This window comes from Channa argus, chromosome 2, assembly GCF_033026475.1.
Source record: "Channa argus isolate prfri chromosome 2, Channa argus male v1.0, whole genome shotgun sequence".
NCBI classification, from domain to species: domain Eukaryota; kingdom Metazoa; phylum Chordata; class Actinopteri; order Anabantiformes; family Channidae; genus Channa; species Channa argus.
Window position 1 is genome coordinate 27,012,860 of NC_090198.1, and position 14,929 is coordinate 27,027,788.

The following is a 14,929-nucleotide window of genomic DNA, read 5'->3' on the forward strand; positions in this document are numbered from 1 at the left end:
AATCATGACACTTAATGTGCGCATGTGTTGAAAGCTTGGGGCTGAATATTAATCAATATCCTACAATTTAGACCATTAAGTGTCTACAAACATCTGTGCCAAATGTGCTGATGTGAAACGTCCAAAATATTTGGGAGGTTTTATGATGTGTCTAATTTGGGCCATAACGAACGTAGACAATAACTATTGATTTATTGGTTTTCTTCTGTTGTGTATAGTGTAGCTGTGTGCTGACCTCTTGACCTTTTGTTACTTTAAGGCCCTGTGAGGATGCGTTAAGATCACACACAGTGGATAACATCTGTTTCCCGTTGGAGCATCAAAGAAAGCCTGTAATGACAGGTTCCATAACTCAGCTGGTCTGTTGGTTCAATCTTGTACATCTCTGTGTCTCTCCGCCTGGCGGTGGGCGAGGAGGCACCGGGACATGCTGGGTTATGGGAACAGAGAGAGAATGGTACAGTCACACAGCTCAGAGCGGATGCAGTTCTGCTCTGATGTCTCTGGCCGGAGCTGTTAGCGGAAGCTGCAGTGCCAGAACCAACTCTGGACGAAGACATGGGAAATGAGGAGATGGGTCCACTGAGCTATGTTATCACTGGCACTCAGGCTGGAGAGTGTGTGTTTGTGCATGAATGAGTGTGTGTGTGTCCCTCTGTGTAACTGACAGACCGACTGACTGCCGATCGCCCCCGCTGTATGCATGATTTGTCCCATTCTTTGCCCGTTCACACTATGAAAGCAGCAGTTCCCGGGCCTAAAGGAGAGTCACTGACAGGAAGTGCAGACTTGTTTGTATGAACAGGATTTTAGTGCATGATATTTGCTTGGAAAACTGATTTATGTAATGATGATAAATTTGAACCTTTTTTTTTTTGCTGCCACTGGTTATACAGGTGTGAAAGCACCAAAATGTCTTCTTATGTTTCTCTAATATTAAGACTACTACAGTAAGATTATTGCAGTCGATTTCCAGGTTATGCTAAATATTAAGGATCATAATTAACTTGCATGGATGGATTACTGAACAGGCTTACCACACCTTCAGGCAGCCCATAGACACCAATACTAATTCAAAACAGACATTTATTGAAAAAAGAAACACAGAATGACTATAAAGGGAAAAAAAACTTAAAAGAGACACAACACTACTAAAAGGAGTCTCCTCTAAAAGCGGCAGGTGTTTTACCTGCCCAGAGGCCTAGTTTCTGACAGCCCAGCGATGTTTACATGTGTTATAGTTTTAACTATGAGTCATAGTTTCACATGGATGGATTATTGAACCCTGGGTCTAAGCCTTGGTACAAAGGGACTGTTCATACTATACTTTGTTTGGAACTAAATACATTAAAAAAATGCCAAAAACTTGTTCAAATGAACAAAACCACAACAACTACAAAGCATCCGAAGTGCTAAAAAGAGGTGCAAAAGGATCAAAAATAGACAGAAGATGGCAAAGCATGAGTGTAGTCTTTCGAGTCTTTGTGGTTTTATTAGGTGTAGTAGACATGATTAAAGCCAGAAATGAAGCACATACCGTGTTTAAGTGCTGCGGTTCAGTTTGCACTCACCTCCTCCACTCGGATGAAGGTATATTGTTCGATAAGGGACAGGGAGTGTTATTTTTAACACCCAGTGTCCCCAAGCTTTCTTACTGCGCCTTTGTCACACAGAGTTGTCTCCCTGTGCACACAACTCAAATTAGAAACCTTTACAATCGAATTCACATAAAAGCCACTGGAGGCTTTGGTTCAACCCAGCACATTACTTTTAAAGAATTGTTGAACATGTGCTGGAGAATCTCATTGGCAAGAGGAAGTAATGCATCTCTTCTCTGCTCTCTTCTCCACAGAGCTGCTTGATTCTTTTTTTTTTTTTTTGCAACAGAAGAGAATTTGCTATCTATTGTTTTAAAGATGTTTTCCAATGTTATTGCTAAAACAGAGATGCTTTCTCTGTCCGTTGAATAAATGATCTTGTATCAGATGTTGTAAACGCTCTGCTTTTTGAGTACTTAAAAAAAAAAAAATGCTTTGCAAGGTTGCCACAAACACATTCAGATGATGAAACCGGAACCCATCTTCCAGCCATTCCAGTCACCTGACCTGTGCCCTGCATAATGCATAATTTTTTAGGCACTACCTGTGAGTTTTTGTCAACCTCTTACTAGCTTTTTCTTGATTGACACTTTTGGGAATCACGCTAGTGGCCACTCCACTAAAAAATGATCCAACATTACTGAAAAACCTGCAAAATGTAAAAGTGTTGCTGTTGACCGGAGTATTTATATGAATGAGGAGGTTAAATGTTTGGTGTGGTAGAGCTGGATGTTGTGCATCTGTCTCAGTGGTTCAACAGCAGCTCCAACTTCTGTGCCCAACGAAAAGGGAAAAAAAACCTTTGCGAAATACATGCAACTTTTTCACCTTTTGTTTTTTTTTTTTTTTACAGCATTGAATTGCTGTCAATTCAGAGTAATAGTATCCTCCATGTCAAAGTGAAAACAATTTCCTGTTTCAGCTCATGAGGTTTGTACCTTCTTCAGACGCGTCATAGGTGTCTTGGTGGCCACCTTCACTAGTCTCCTTGCCAGATTTATGCCTGCGCTGCCTACATAAGCGAGGTGATTTTTATTTTCTCAACCTACTGTATTATTTACACTGTTTCCAACCTTGTGGTTCCAGGCCAGACCGGAGTTCTCCTGGTCCTCCAGGCCTTGACTGGCTGACAGGGGCTTTTTAAATGGAGAAAATATCACGGTGAAATGAGCCGGGATCCGTCCGACTGTGTGCTGTTGATTCTGGTCTTTACTTCCTGTTTTGATAACTTTACCTCACGCATCATAAGACCTGCTGCCACTGGCCAGTCACACTCATCAGACCACTCTGTCATGCAGGAAGTTTAAACACTAATAATTAGTGGTTCAGCGGCTGTGAACTGTGTGAGAGAAAAGAACAAACCGATTAATGTGCTTCCAAATAGTAAAGCAGAGCTGCTGCACTGTGTGTCTAACAGAGGTGAAAGTGAGATGGTCCGTGCATGGTTGGTGTTGTGGGATATTTGCCAGAATGTTTAAGAATTCTGAATAAAAAAGCCGTTAAAGTTTGGATAAAATCATCATCAGTCATTATTTATTAACAATTATGTCACCAAATAACACAACTCCGCTTAGATTTGAATCCAAGTGTCACTAGATCCTGATTGATGCATAGAAGTGAGAAGCGATATCGCATTTTCCAGCTATTCCCACTTCAAACCAGTGAGAAGACTTAAGAGGAAAACAGAAATACATTCGCTCACATGAAATAACCAAACCTGAGGAGGGTTTTGTGTGTTCCAAACATTAAACTCACAATAAACCTGGGTGCCAATTTGAACTTAACAAGGCCTGAATATTTAAAACATCTGCAGAAAGCTTATTTATGAGGCACATCTGGACTTGTACATTCGTAGTTTCAACAGCATTTGAAGTGGTTCTTTTATTAGTAGTGAAGTCTTTTTGAATGCAATACTTGCACTTTTACTTGAGCACTGTGTTTGGGTACATTTACCACCTTCACAGCGAAGTGGAGGAATAGAACAAAATGCTTTCACACATTTGATCATACAGCTCAGATATGGCTTTCACCGTGAATGATAGCAGCTTTGCCGAGTTTGTGTGTATTGCAGTGACAAAATGTATCCAAGACTAAAAACATGCAGCGTAGAATCATAAATGGTTTCAAATAAAGTGACTGTTACAGTTTTCCGGGCTTGGTTTAACACGTCCCCTCCAAAAACCGCACAGTCAAAACTAATATTTACTGGCCACAATGGGCTTATCAAACACCTCGTTTGTTCAGCTGAAGTAACACAAGCGTAAATATCATTTTGTAGCTTTGAAACTGCAAATGATCAATGTGTTAAATCAGCTGCTCAACCTCACAGTGTGCTGGACCCGACCATGTAGGCAAAATGAAAGCTTTAAGGCACTGAAAACATTTAATCAGGTCTCACAGCTCTTTGAAATCTACACCCACAATCGGACAGAGACACTTTAAACCATGTGCACGTTCAGCCTCTTCTCCACTGCTGAGAAGGATTGGTGGCAAAATATCATTTGAAGTGATGATTTATTGACGTTTTAAACCGCAGTTGGTGATAGTATTGGAAAAAGGGTTTTAGCTTATACTTTGTAACAAAACTAAGAAAATTTCATGTAAATACAAAAAAAGTACAGCAAAGTAAACACATTAAAGTACTGCTTTTCAGTATAGGTTTGCAGTAGTGGTGTGAGTAGTTCCACTGTATCTAAAACAAGGTGAATTAGTAAAACGTCATGTAGATCAGCTAATATAAAATAGACATAGTGACAATTAGAAAAACTATGTTGATTTTCAGCCGAGTACAGTTGTAACTCCACGTTTCCATGTTTCTACTTTTAAAAGATCATTTTGGTCGCGTTCTAAATTCATCGTATTGTTCACAATCAGCATATACACACTGACACCAGCACTGAATCTTCTCTACTTGTGTTTGGTTAGTTGTAAGTCTGCAGCCTGGATTAGCTTGTAAGTCTGTGCCATTGGCCTCCATTGTTGTTCGAAAACTATTAGCCAGACACACTGCTGCACTGTGGGACGTGTCTCCAAGCCGGAAACTGAGACCCTTGTCTCTGTAACTGCACCATAAATGTTGTGCGTGTGCAGGTGCCCGGCCGGGGTACAACTAGAAGCAATGTTTGGTTAAAATATCAGAGTATTGGATTTTAGAGCGAAGATACATGTCACCTTGTGGGGCTGATGTGTCTTTAATAGATTATGGAAAACAATGGAGGTCTGTGGAACAGAGGAACAAGCTCATCCAGACGGCAGACTGACGGGCACTAAACACAAGCAGAGAAGAATCAGTGTTGGTCTTAGTGTCTGTACAGTGAATGAGGACATTATGATTCATTTGTGATTTGTGTTTTTCCCACATGGCAAATCAGATACACATGCTCAGTCTTTGTTTCAGAACATTCTGCTCCATCTCGTCTGCAGTTCAAACGACGTCACATCAAGCCACTGTCACAGTCATTTAGCAGAAAATCTTCATACATCATCTACTCCCAAATCAGCAAAATCTTAAACATTACATGCATTTTTGTTGTTCCCATTAAAAGTCGACTTAGTCTTCTTTCAGATCCCTCCTCAAGTCAGGGTTGAGTGCTAAAACTACATGCCATAACCACCTGGTTTATGCTTTGGCTCCAGCCAAGGGTCTTTGTTGCATCTTCCCCCATGTCCCCAACCTGTCTCCAATAAAAAAAACCTAAAACTAAATAGTTTTAAAGTTGTGAAGCTGCAAACACAGCCAGGCACCTTGAACATTCTTGTTACTTCTTAATAAAAGGCCACTGTAAAAGTGTGTTTACACAGTGTATTAAAAATGGAAATGTCCATTGTTGATCCCAACTCCTCATAAATAGGCAACTTTGCTGTATTCCAACATCTGCTGGGGACCTGACACAGGGCGGTGGAAACAAGGGGGTGTCCACTGAAGTGTCCTCTGACATCCCTGTCACATTCTCATTGTTTGCCACCAGTTATCGCAATTGGGAAGAGGCCTCGCAAGGATCTCGCCATGTTCCTATTTGAGTTGTTCAATGATTGAGATGTCGCCTCTTTCTGGGTCCAAACCGTTCATGAGCAAGCCCCCGTTTCGGGCCAGAGGTGTCATAAAGCCCTGCAGCCCGGCCTCCTTCTCGCCCTTGTCCCGTTCGTCGTTGAAGTTGACCGACACCGTCCTCTTGGGCAGCATGAGCTCAGGAGCAGGGCTGAATCCCAGCTCTGAGGACAGCTTGCGCTTAATGGACGCCGCACGCTGGAACTTGTCGTAGATCTCAACGCTAACACGTCGCCGAGTTTCTTTGAACTCGGCTGAGACATTGGCCGTCCACTCTGCAGCATGAGCACGGATTTCTCCCACCTGCAGGGACAGAAATAAGGTGAAAACACAACATACATGGACAAAATGCATTCACTTTGCAAGTCTTAGTACAGTTTTAGAAAATGGTTTTCAAAACGTCATTCATTACATTACAATTAAGAGGGAAATAGGTACTTTAACTCCAACATGTGTATCTGACAGCTTTAGTTACTTTGTGTACATCACCTTGCAGTACATGAAGTGGTTACAACTAGCTCCATCCAGTTGCAGCATTAGTGGTGTTTACACATCAATGTCGGCTCTGTAATGGCTCTGTCTGCATAATTAGTACTTTTGCATTTTGCTACTTATACTGTTACTTAACTTACGTTTTCAGTGCAGGGGTTTCACACGTAATGGAGTATTTCTACACCTGATGATGAATGTACAATGTTATTGTACTTGGTTTAGGGTTAATCTTCCATCCCCCATTGCAGTTTTCAGTGTAAGAGGACGCAAACATAACTCTAAACAAAAATGGTCACGAGTGTGTAAAAAAAATTTATAGAAAAGTGCAAAAATTTGCATCCCATTGATAAATACATACTTTAATTATTTGCTAATGAGGAAATGTTTGTAATGGCTAAATGTGCATCAAACATTATCTCTTCTAATTAACTGGTGAAAGACCCTGATGAATATGGGATGGTAACAATAAAGTTGTTTGGCAGTCTGCAAGCGTTGCCAGCGGTTTGATCCCCATGTCCGAACCCATAATGATAAATCGGCGTTTATCGGTTTCTAATATTGTTAGAAAAGCACGTAATAATCTTTTTATGTTAAAAGCACCAGGTGGTGGACCTAAAGGCCGGTAATGGTATGTGGCTTTACAGCAGGACTTCAGCATGAGAAAGCACGGGCAGCATTAGGAAACACACTCAGTGTCTCATGCATCACAACATAACAGCTGCAGTTGTAAACCAACTAATTACGTTTCGTCACTGGATCCGCCGTTTCCAGTTAATGTCATCATGTTGTCCCCAAAGGTACATCTTGTCCACTGAAACTCTTTTGATGACTTGAGTTGAGAAATGTATTAAAAAAAAAACTCTTTATTCACAGTGAATCAAACCCCAGTGAAATCTGATCTGATCAGAGAGGGAAACTCTTAGATGTCCAGTTTTTTTTTTGTATATTTGACAAATGATCAGAAAGTTTTAGATACATTTCATCAACATCCTTCAGCTGCTCTCTCTCTTTCTCTGGAGAAGGCCTGAGACTGTGTTTATGTGTTTGGATGTCAGACAGTCAATTAGATTAGAAAACAGTCTTATCATTGAAATGAAGTTAAACAGCACAGGCAGGAGGTGGAGGTGGGGACACGGCTTTGAAACCGAGTAGCTTGAACAACTTGTGTGTCACTGGCAGAAAGAAAAGAGGGGATGGGAAGAGATGAAGAAAATCAAAGCTACAAGTTGCAAAAGAAAATGAGACCAAGCCACTCTCGTACCTCTTCTTTCGTCCTCTTGGAGATGACTCTTAGCCAGTCTCCTATCATACTGAGGATAGCAGCAAAGTAGGCCAGTCCCACCAGAATCCAGAACCATACAACTGGTTTATAATAATCTAAGTACTCTATTTCTGACCCACCTAGACACAGAAATGAGAAAAAAAGAGTTTTTTAGCACCTGATGAAACAGGTCGGTATGATGCAAAGAGGTCTGTGTCCGTACCTGCTACAAAGTCCCCAAATCCGATGGTAGTCAGGGTGATGACCACAAAGTAAAGAGACTCGAGTGCAGACCAACCCTCGATGTGTTTAAAGATGGCTGCTGGGAGCGCCACAAACAGCAGGCAGCCAAACAACACAAACAGCAGCGTGGAGATGACCCGGATCTTTGTCTGACTGATGTTCCACTGCTGCGTGGACAGAGAGACAGACAGAGACAGACACAGAGACCGACAGTTTGAAATCTGCAGCAGCTGCCTTTACGGCTACCAGAGATCGGACGTTTAGAGTCTGTGGGCAGTACATGACACGACGTCTTTATCGAATTCCTGTCCAGATGCTGAGTTAGTTGGAGGAGAGATTACATCCAAATCCAAACGAACAATCTAAATCTAGAATCATTTTTAACATTTAGACTTTTCTTCCCAATAAAATCAATGGATGGAATATTTCAGAATCTAGAGAAATGATAACAACGCCCAGATATTCATTTCACTAAATGCTAGATACATTTGTCCTTTTTCAAAATAAAGGTGGCTGTTTTTCTCCGTGAGCCTCAGTGTGACAGTAAGACCTCCCGCCTGCTCCAGTGGGACAGAGGGGCTTCTTCTGGTGACGGCTTACGAAAAAGGGCTTCTCTAACCCGTTTCCACACTTTTGACCTGAACAACACAAATTCCACATCACTGGTTCCGGAAGGTTTTCTCTCCTACAATATTTAGGTGATACGCATTACATTTTTGATATAGTAAAAACCAAAAAACCCAAAAACCGACTGACAGACAAGGCATCAAGGTTTATGGCAATTCATTAAATGTTTCAAAGGTCACGCTCATAGTGAGAAGACTGACAAACCCATTAAAACTCATCATCTGGGAATTCTGAACATTTGGACAAAAGTTAGTGGCGTTTCAAACCACACTCTATTTGTTGAGATATTTCCAGTCTGCTCCAAAGCAGAAGACAGGCTGACAGTATCAAACAGCGCACACTGCTGAAGAGAAATCTGTTCCACAGCCAGATGCTGTTAGCAGTAATAGCATTATTCGCCAGATGGGTCCTTTGGGTGCAGTAGAAAAGAAAGGAGATTCAAAGTATCCTCTGAGGATGAAGCTGCAGTTTGACACAGTCTGCACACAGCAATAGTGCTTACACACACACAATGAACCTTTGTCCTCTGTCCTCAGCCTTAATCACTATATTCATTAGTGAGTCCCTCGAGTGTCCCGAAAGCAGCCGAGGGAGCAAATCATTCTAAATGACATTTCATACAAGACTGCGGAACAAATGATGATACAAGTGCAATTTCAACTTATAAAGCCTGAGCACAAACTGTCTGAGCTTCGTTTAACAGCTATTACGAGAAGAACTGCTTCTCATTCACCATTTCAACAGAGTTTTTGAGTAATCAGCTGCTACAAAACTGACCTTCAGCAACTTTACACCTGAATTCAGCTTTTCCACCCAAGTGTTTATCGCTCAGTCGGAGTATCGTGTTGACACATTTCTGAGTTTTTAGTTTACTTTTAGTAGACAATCTGAGTTCTTCTTCCACCACTGACAATAATTAAACAAATATAAGTCTTTGGAAAAATGAATTTAATGACCAGGTGTTACTGAAATAAAGTTCTCTAGCAGGTGTGTGTGTGTGTGTGAGGAAGTAGGCCCACCTGCAACTGAATCAACTCGGCTTTCCAGACTCACCACAAACATTTTCTCCACTCTCGCGATGCCCTTGCCGAATATAGTGCCGAGCTGATCTCCTACACCAGCCAAAAGGAAACCGAACAGAGGTATCCCTAGCAACGCGTAGACAATGCAGAATATCCTGCCCCCTTCTGTGTGGGGAGAGATGTTCCCAAAACCTGCGGAGAGGACGGAAAGTGTGTGTGACAGTGAGACATTTTGTTTGCTTGTCCGTCACCCGCTGCTTGGCCTAATGTGGTGTCACAATGTGTGTTTCACATTCTGTACATCACACATATACACATGATCTGGGATCCTGCTGACTGGATTTTCACAAAAGTGTGAAACTAGTGTGCCTCTTGCAGATGGACCCAACATTGTCTTTAATGTCTTACAAATGTCAATCTTTTTTAGATGTTATAGGTAGTGTGATAAGTTTTCAGTGTCAGTTCATTTAAATTAAAGCCAAACCCAGTGAAATAACTAAATAACTAATGATATTTGTTATTGGTTTTTTTCTTTGTTTCTTGTAAGCATTGAAAAATATACATATTGCATTTAAAATTACATATTATATTACATATTTCATATAACCCTGTATAGTTTTTTCTTTTTACATGGTTTATTCACCAAGACTGGGTTTGTCTTTGCATGTAGGTTTGCAGTAATTTAGCTTGTTGCAGAGATGCATGAGACGAAACACGTACTTTAGAGATACACTGCCATCAACTGTGTAGAGAGTGTGACGAATGCACACACACACACACACACACACATACAGTAAATGTGTAGCCATGACAGTGGTGACATGCAAAAGCTTTGCTATATCCAGGAAGTACATTTCCCTCTATTCTCTACAGCAGTAAGTCAAAGAGTGGGCACAAAAATACACACATAAAATATCACGGTAATTTCATTGCACACATACAAAGTTGGTGTGTGTGTATGTCTGTCCTACCGATGGTTGTGATCACAGTCCCTGCAAAGAAGAAGGCGGAGCTCAGGTCCCACAGGCTGCTGTGGTTGGTCAGTGTCCCTGCAGGGTTCACTCCTGAGCGAATAGCAGACACAACTTGCTGCAGACAGAAAGAGTCACATTTATGGACTTTTACATTCTGGTTAGAAACATTTACCGAGTTGCTTCTGTAAGAAAGATTGTCGTGAAACATTTTTTACACAGTCTATATTTTGCTTTTAAGCAACTAGAACCAGTGGAACCAGCTTTTTAAAAATATATCCCTGTTTATAGACATTATTTTTACGGTTTTGGCTCTTTATCTGGTATTGTTTAGCTTGTTAACCTTCTTCAACTTTCAATCATATGTAATGCACTTTGAATTGCATTACCTGTACAAAAGGTTCAATATAATTACATTTTTGATTGGTTGATTGACAAAAAGGAAGAAACTGTGGCTCACAATTGTTTGGTTTGCTGATAGCAACCATGTGAATGTTATCAGTGGGAAGGAAAAGAGGCATCAGATGATTTTGGTGTGTTGTTAAAGTCATTATAATTGTAGCTGTTAAAATTTTCCAAGAACTGAGTGGAACTGAGGAGTTTAACCCAGTTGTTAGTTTAGAAACGTTTTTTACAGTTTTAATTCAACCAGATTTCATGCTAAGTTAGTCCTACTTAATATAGTCAAGAGCTAACTTGCATTACAGATAAATATAGACATTTATGTAAAAGTTTGTCTATTGGTAAATTTGAGTCATTATCAGTGTTTATCTCTGACAGTGACCCCCGGTCAACAAGACAAGTGGGACCCTGGAAAGATACCGGGGAGTCAAACCTTTTAAGCTTAAGAGAAGTCAAACTTTTTTGTGATCTCTCTAACTTGCATTAGACTGTCCAACATTATAAACTAGTCAAAAATGTCTGTGCAACTGCAGCCAGGTGCAGGTAGATGTAAGGACAACCAGGAAGGCGTCATAGTTCAGTTTGAGGGATTGAACTGAACTAACAATCTCAGAATCGCACTTTTCCTGTGAAGCTGTAGGAGCTGTCCGTGGTGCTGAATACACAGCCGTCTTGCTGACTGGCACAATGTAAGGTACATTAAAAAAAACGCATCAGTGGAAATGTGAGGCGAGTGTCACCTTGACCAGCTCCTCCAGCTGGCTCTGGTTCACACAGGAGTGTCTGGAAAGGAACTCCAGCTTCTGGGACAGGATGGCCAAACGCTGTGCACTGAGAGAGAGAAATATTTATGATTGGTCGCCCACAGAGTGAAGACTCAGCCATTCCTCAAAGAGGATTCCTGAAGTGCAATCTTAAAGTTATAACAATGACAGAATTACAAATGTGTTTAAAGTGCAGGCTGGTGACTGGTTAAGAGTTTTTTGGTTTTTCTTTGCAGTTCACTAACAAAGTTTGCTGGTTGTTGCCTCTTTACTCAGATGTATTTGTATTGTACTAATAGCAGACATTTACTTGTGTTGAACTGTGTTACAGCCAGTTGTTTTGGGTTTGGGTTTGGGTCTTTATGGCTCTTTTTAGAGAGGACTTATTAAGACAATTTCAATCACTAGAGGCTTTGGAATGTGGACTAGGTTGTCAGTCCAGAATCCTGACTGATGTTGGGTTTTGTTACTTTAGTTTGTTAGGGAGGTGTTTTCATTTAAGTTGTATTCGGGAATATTCTGCCAGAACAAAACGGTCCATTCACTCATAGTTGTTGTGTAAGCTTCAACTGAACCGGCTGAGCCGCAGGACCCAGTGAGACTGACAGGTAGATGTGCTACATTTTGAACCTGCCTACCTCTCGTGAGGCTGCTCCAGGGCTTTGAAAACAGCTGCTCCCATCACCAGGTACAGAACCACCAAAAGGAAGATGGCTGTCACTGTCTTCCATTTCATTACTGTAGCAACCACCTGCAACACTTCAACTGATCAATCAATCAATCAATCCATCCACATACAATAACTACTACTTCTAATGCCCAAAGCCCATTTGACAGAGTCCTTTTTTCCACTGTGAAATGAGCTCTTTCCACTTTTGGACCGACTATTTTTGTTTGTCTCTCACCTCACTCTCCTCCCGGGGAGTCAGCGTGATTGGCTTTGTGGAGAAGGAGAGGCGAGGCTTGGTGTTGTGAGTGGCATTTTTAGGGTCCAATAGGTCTGGAGCTGCCACTGTCAGGAGAAATGAGATAAAATGCCACTGATTTTTTTTTTCCTCACACTTTTCTCCCTTTCTCCCTTCACAGTCTCTGCTCACATGCTTCGGTCAACACATTAAGCTGTTAATTTTAGAAGTCCTTATAAATAAATCACCAACACGTTCTTTAAGTGGGCTTTGAATCCCAACGTGCACTAGTGTGTGCAGATGCCCACAGATGTTTCTCTCTGATGAATGCTGCAATGATCAGGCGTGTCGTGCGTGTCTGATTACAGATTAAATGTTACATTCAGGTGTGTTGAAATGACCGTAAGAAGACAAAAAGGAAAAGACGTGTGCATCTTGAATGAAATCAAAAAGCAAGTGTAAATATGGAAGACCAGTGAATTGATGTGCCAAGCGAGACAGAGTGAGAAAACAGTTGCTCTTAGCTAAGATTCTCCTGCAGAAGATCACAGAAAGGAAGCGCTGGTAACGTAGTGTATATCAGCACCTGTGTGGGCCTCTGCTGAGGCATTACTTTGTCCCCGTCTCTCCTAGAAACCACATCTCCAGGCTTTGGCCTGTTCCCTGGCTTTGCCTGGAATCCTGGATGATTCCCCACTTGTCAGAAACCATCTCAAAGTTTGTAACAAAAGAGGGGAAATGCAACAGCGTTGAACACCATATGTGGTTTATTTGAAAAAGGAGAAAAGATAACAACCATGGAGCATGTGGTATGGTTTTCTCCGAGGGTTTGTAGAAAAGAGAGAGACAAAATGAATAGAAGCTCATAAACCCTCAGCAGACGCCTACTGCACATAGGTGTACAGACTTGTGTGCAAATCGTGATGTTTGCACATCCATGCATCCATAATTGTACTGCAGAAATGCATCCAAAGCCACTTACAAGTGAGATAAAGAGCAAGAAAGCCATCAAAGTTGAGGAGCAAACATTCAGGCACAGAAAATGTTCAGTTTCATGAGCTGTGAGTGCAAGAGAGGACAAGGGCAAATTTTAAAAAAACAACATTCCATAATAACCTATACTAAATATATATTGTGTGGCTGAGACTTTTCTATAAGCTGTGTTTATTGCATAAATTATTATTAGTATTTAAAGACTGTGGGTGCAGTATCTGGATGTTGTCCTTCTCATGTATTTACATTACGTAGAGTTTAGAGGAAGTACACCATACTGTACTGTGAACTGTCTGGTGAGTTCAGCTGTGCAGAGTAAAAGAAAAAACGTTTCTCTCACACACACTCACACACTCACACACACATTCATGGCATATGTTAAATGTTTTATCCAGTGACGTTGCCAAGTTTTAGGGCAGTTTCACTCTTTTCCTTCTCCCACAAACACTAGTAATTCTCTACTTACTCCTTCTTTCTGCTATCCGATGCCCTCCGCTCTCCTCTTCTTCTCATCCGCCGCTCTCACTGCGTTTGGGGGAATCTTTCCTCCTCTGCGCGCCTCCTCCCTGCGGTGCTGAAGCGGGGGGACGGACGGACGCTCCGTTGTTCTTCTGCTGCTCTCCTCCTACCAATTTAACCACCTATAAGACACGGATGCTGCGCTGAGGGAGCTTCAGAGTCTCCACATGTCGCGCTGAAAAGTTTCTTATCTTTTCTCTCTCTCTTTCTCCTGCTCCTCATGCAGCTTCCTAGCACCGGCTCCTACTTCGCTTTGCGCTCCTGCCTTTTGAGCGCGTCGGTGCAGCGGTGGGACAACACCGAGAGGAAGGAGGAGGAGGAGGAGGAGGAGGAGGGGGTGGAGATGTGGGAGGGAAGGGGTGTGGAGGTGCAGGAGCACATGAAGGTGGTTCTCAAACCAGAACGGGGACAGAACTTTGTCAGAGTTGGAGCAGGAAACTCCTCAACGTGTTGTTTTAGTTCCAATCAGTCACAGACACAAAAATGACCAATGGATGATATTTGCATTACATGGTGGTTTTGTGTTGAAAGAAAGAAAGAATTCTAATTTTAATGACAAAAATAAGGCAGTTTTAACTGGATTTATATTATATACTGTGATTTGAAAGTTACACAACATAAGTCACTGAAGGCCTTGGACCAGGTAAAGAGTGTCCGTATTTTTGATAAGCCAAATGACCCACCTGTTCAGAATGGAACATTTCATTAGAAGTCAGGTAAAGTGACTGGAGTTATATATTTTTTTTAACCCACTAGCTCAAATAAAGCAAGATCAACCTGCTTTTTTTACGTTTGTAGTATCCGTGCATGTGTTTGTGGTCCTTTAGTGATTTATTGCAGCTCTTTCTAACAAGTACAGCAAACAGTAACTTCAAAAGGGTCTTGCACATGTGCCCCCTGACCTCTTGGGCCCCTGAGTCGAGAAGGCTCATCAGTCAACCATCCATAGATTCATAAAAATGTCCGTAAATGTACCACTCATACCTGTATGTAGTGCCGTGAAATCTCCATAAACACACCCAAAATACTTATACGAGCAATGAAATTTTTAAAAATTAATATGATCAGCTATTTATTAAAAACT

The 14,929-nt window shown here is 41.4% G+C and overlaps 1 protein-coding gene across 4 annotated transcripts; it reads right to left on the bottom strand.

Moving 5' to 3' along the window:
• Positions 1–3,109: 3,109 nt before the first annotated feature.
• Positions 3,110–14,139, bottom strand: kcnk2a (potassium channel, subfamily K, member 2a). 4 transcript variants are annotated; one of them, XM_067488455.1, is made up of 9 exons: positions 13,793–14,139; positions 12,334–12,440; positions 12,067–12,179; positions 11,405–11,495; positions 10,263–10,380; positions 9,323–9,483; positions 7,623–7,806; positions 7,400–7,539; positions 3,110–5,949 (listed from the first exon to the last, which is right to left on the bottom strand). In XM_067488455.1, coding segments are annotated over exons 1-9 (1,254 nt in total). In that variant the 5' UTR covers positions 13,794–14,139; the 3' UTR covers positions 3,110–5,610. The 4 variants fall into 4 exon arrangements, with proteins under 4 accessions (XP_067344556.1, XP_067344545.1, XP_067344565.1 ...); XM_067488444.1 differs by having other exon boundaries at positions 7,623–7,809; positions 13,793–14,138; XM_067488464.1 differs by lacking the exon at positions 13,793–14,139 and having other exon boundaries at positions 7,623–7,809; positions 12,067–12,187.
• Positions 14,140–14,929: the final 790 nt, after the last annotated feature.

Coding starts and splice junctions, on each gene's coding strand:
- kcnk2a (XM_067488444.1), bottom strand. Junction 7,540..7,622: donor ATTTGGGGACTTTGTAGCAG/GTACGGACACAG, acceptor TTCTGTGTCTAG/GTGGGTCAGAAATAGAGTAC. Junction 5,950..7,399: donor CCAAGAGGACGAAAGAAGAG/GTACGAGAGTGG, acceptor CTGTCCCTGCAG/GTGGGAGAAATCCGTGCTCA.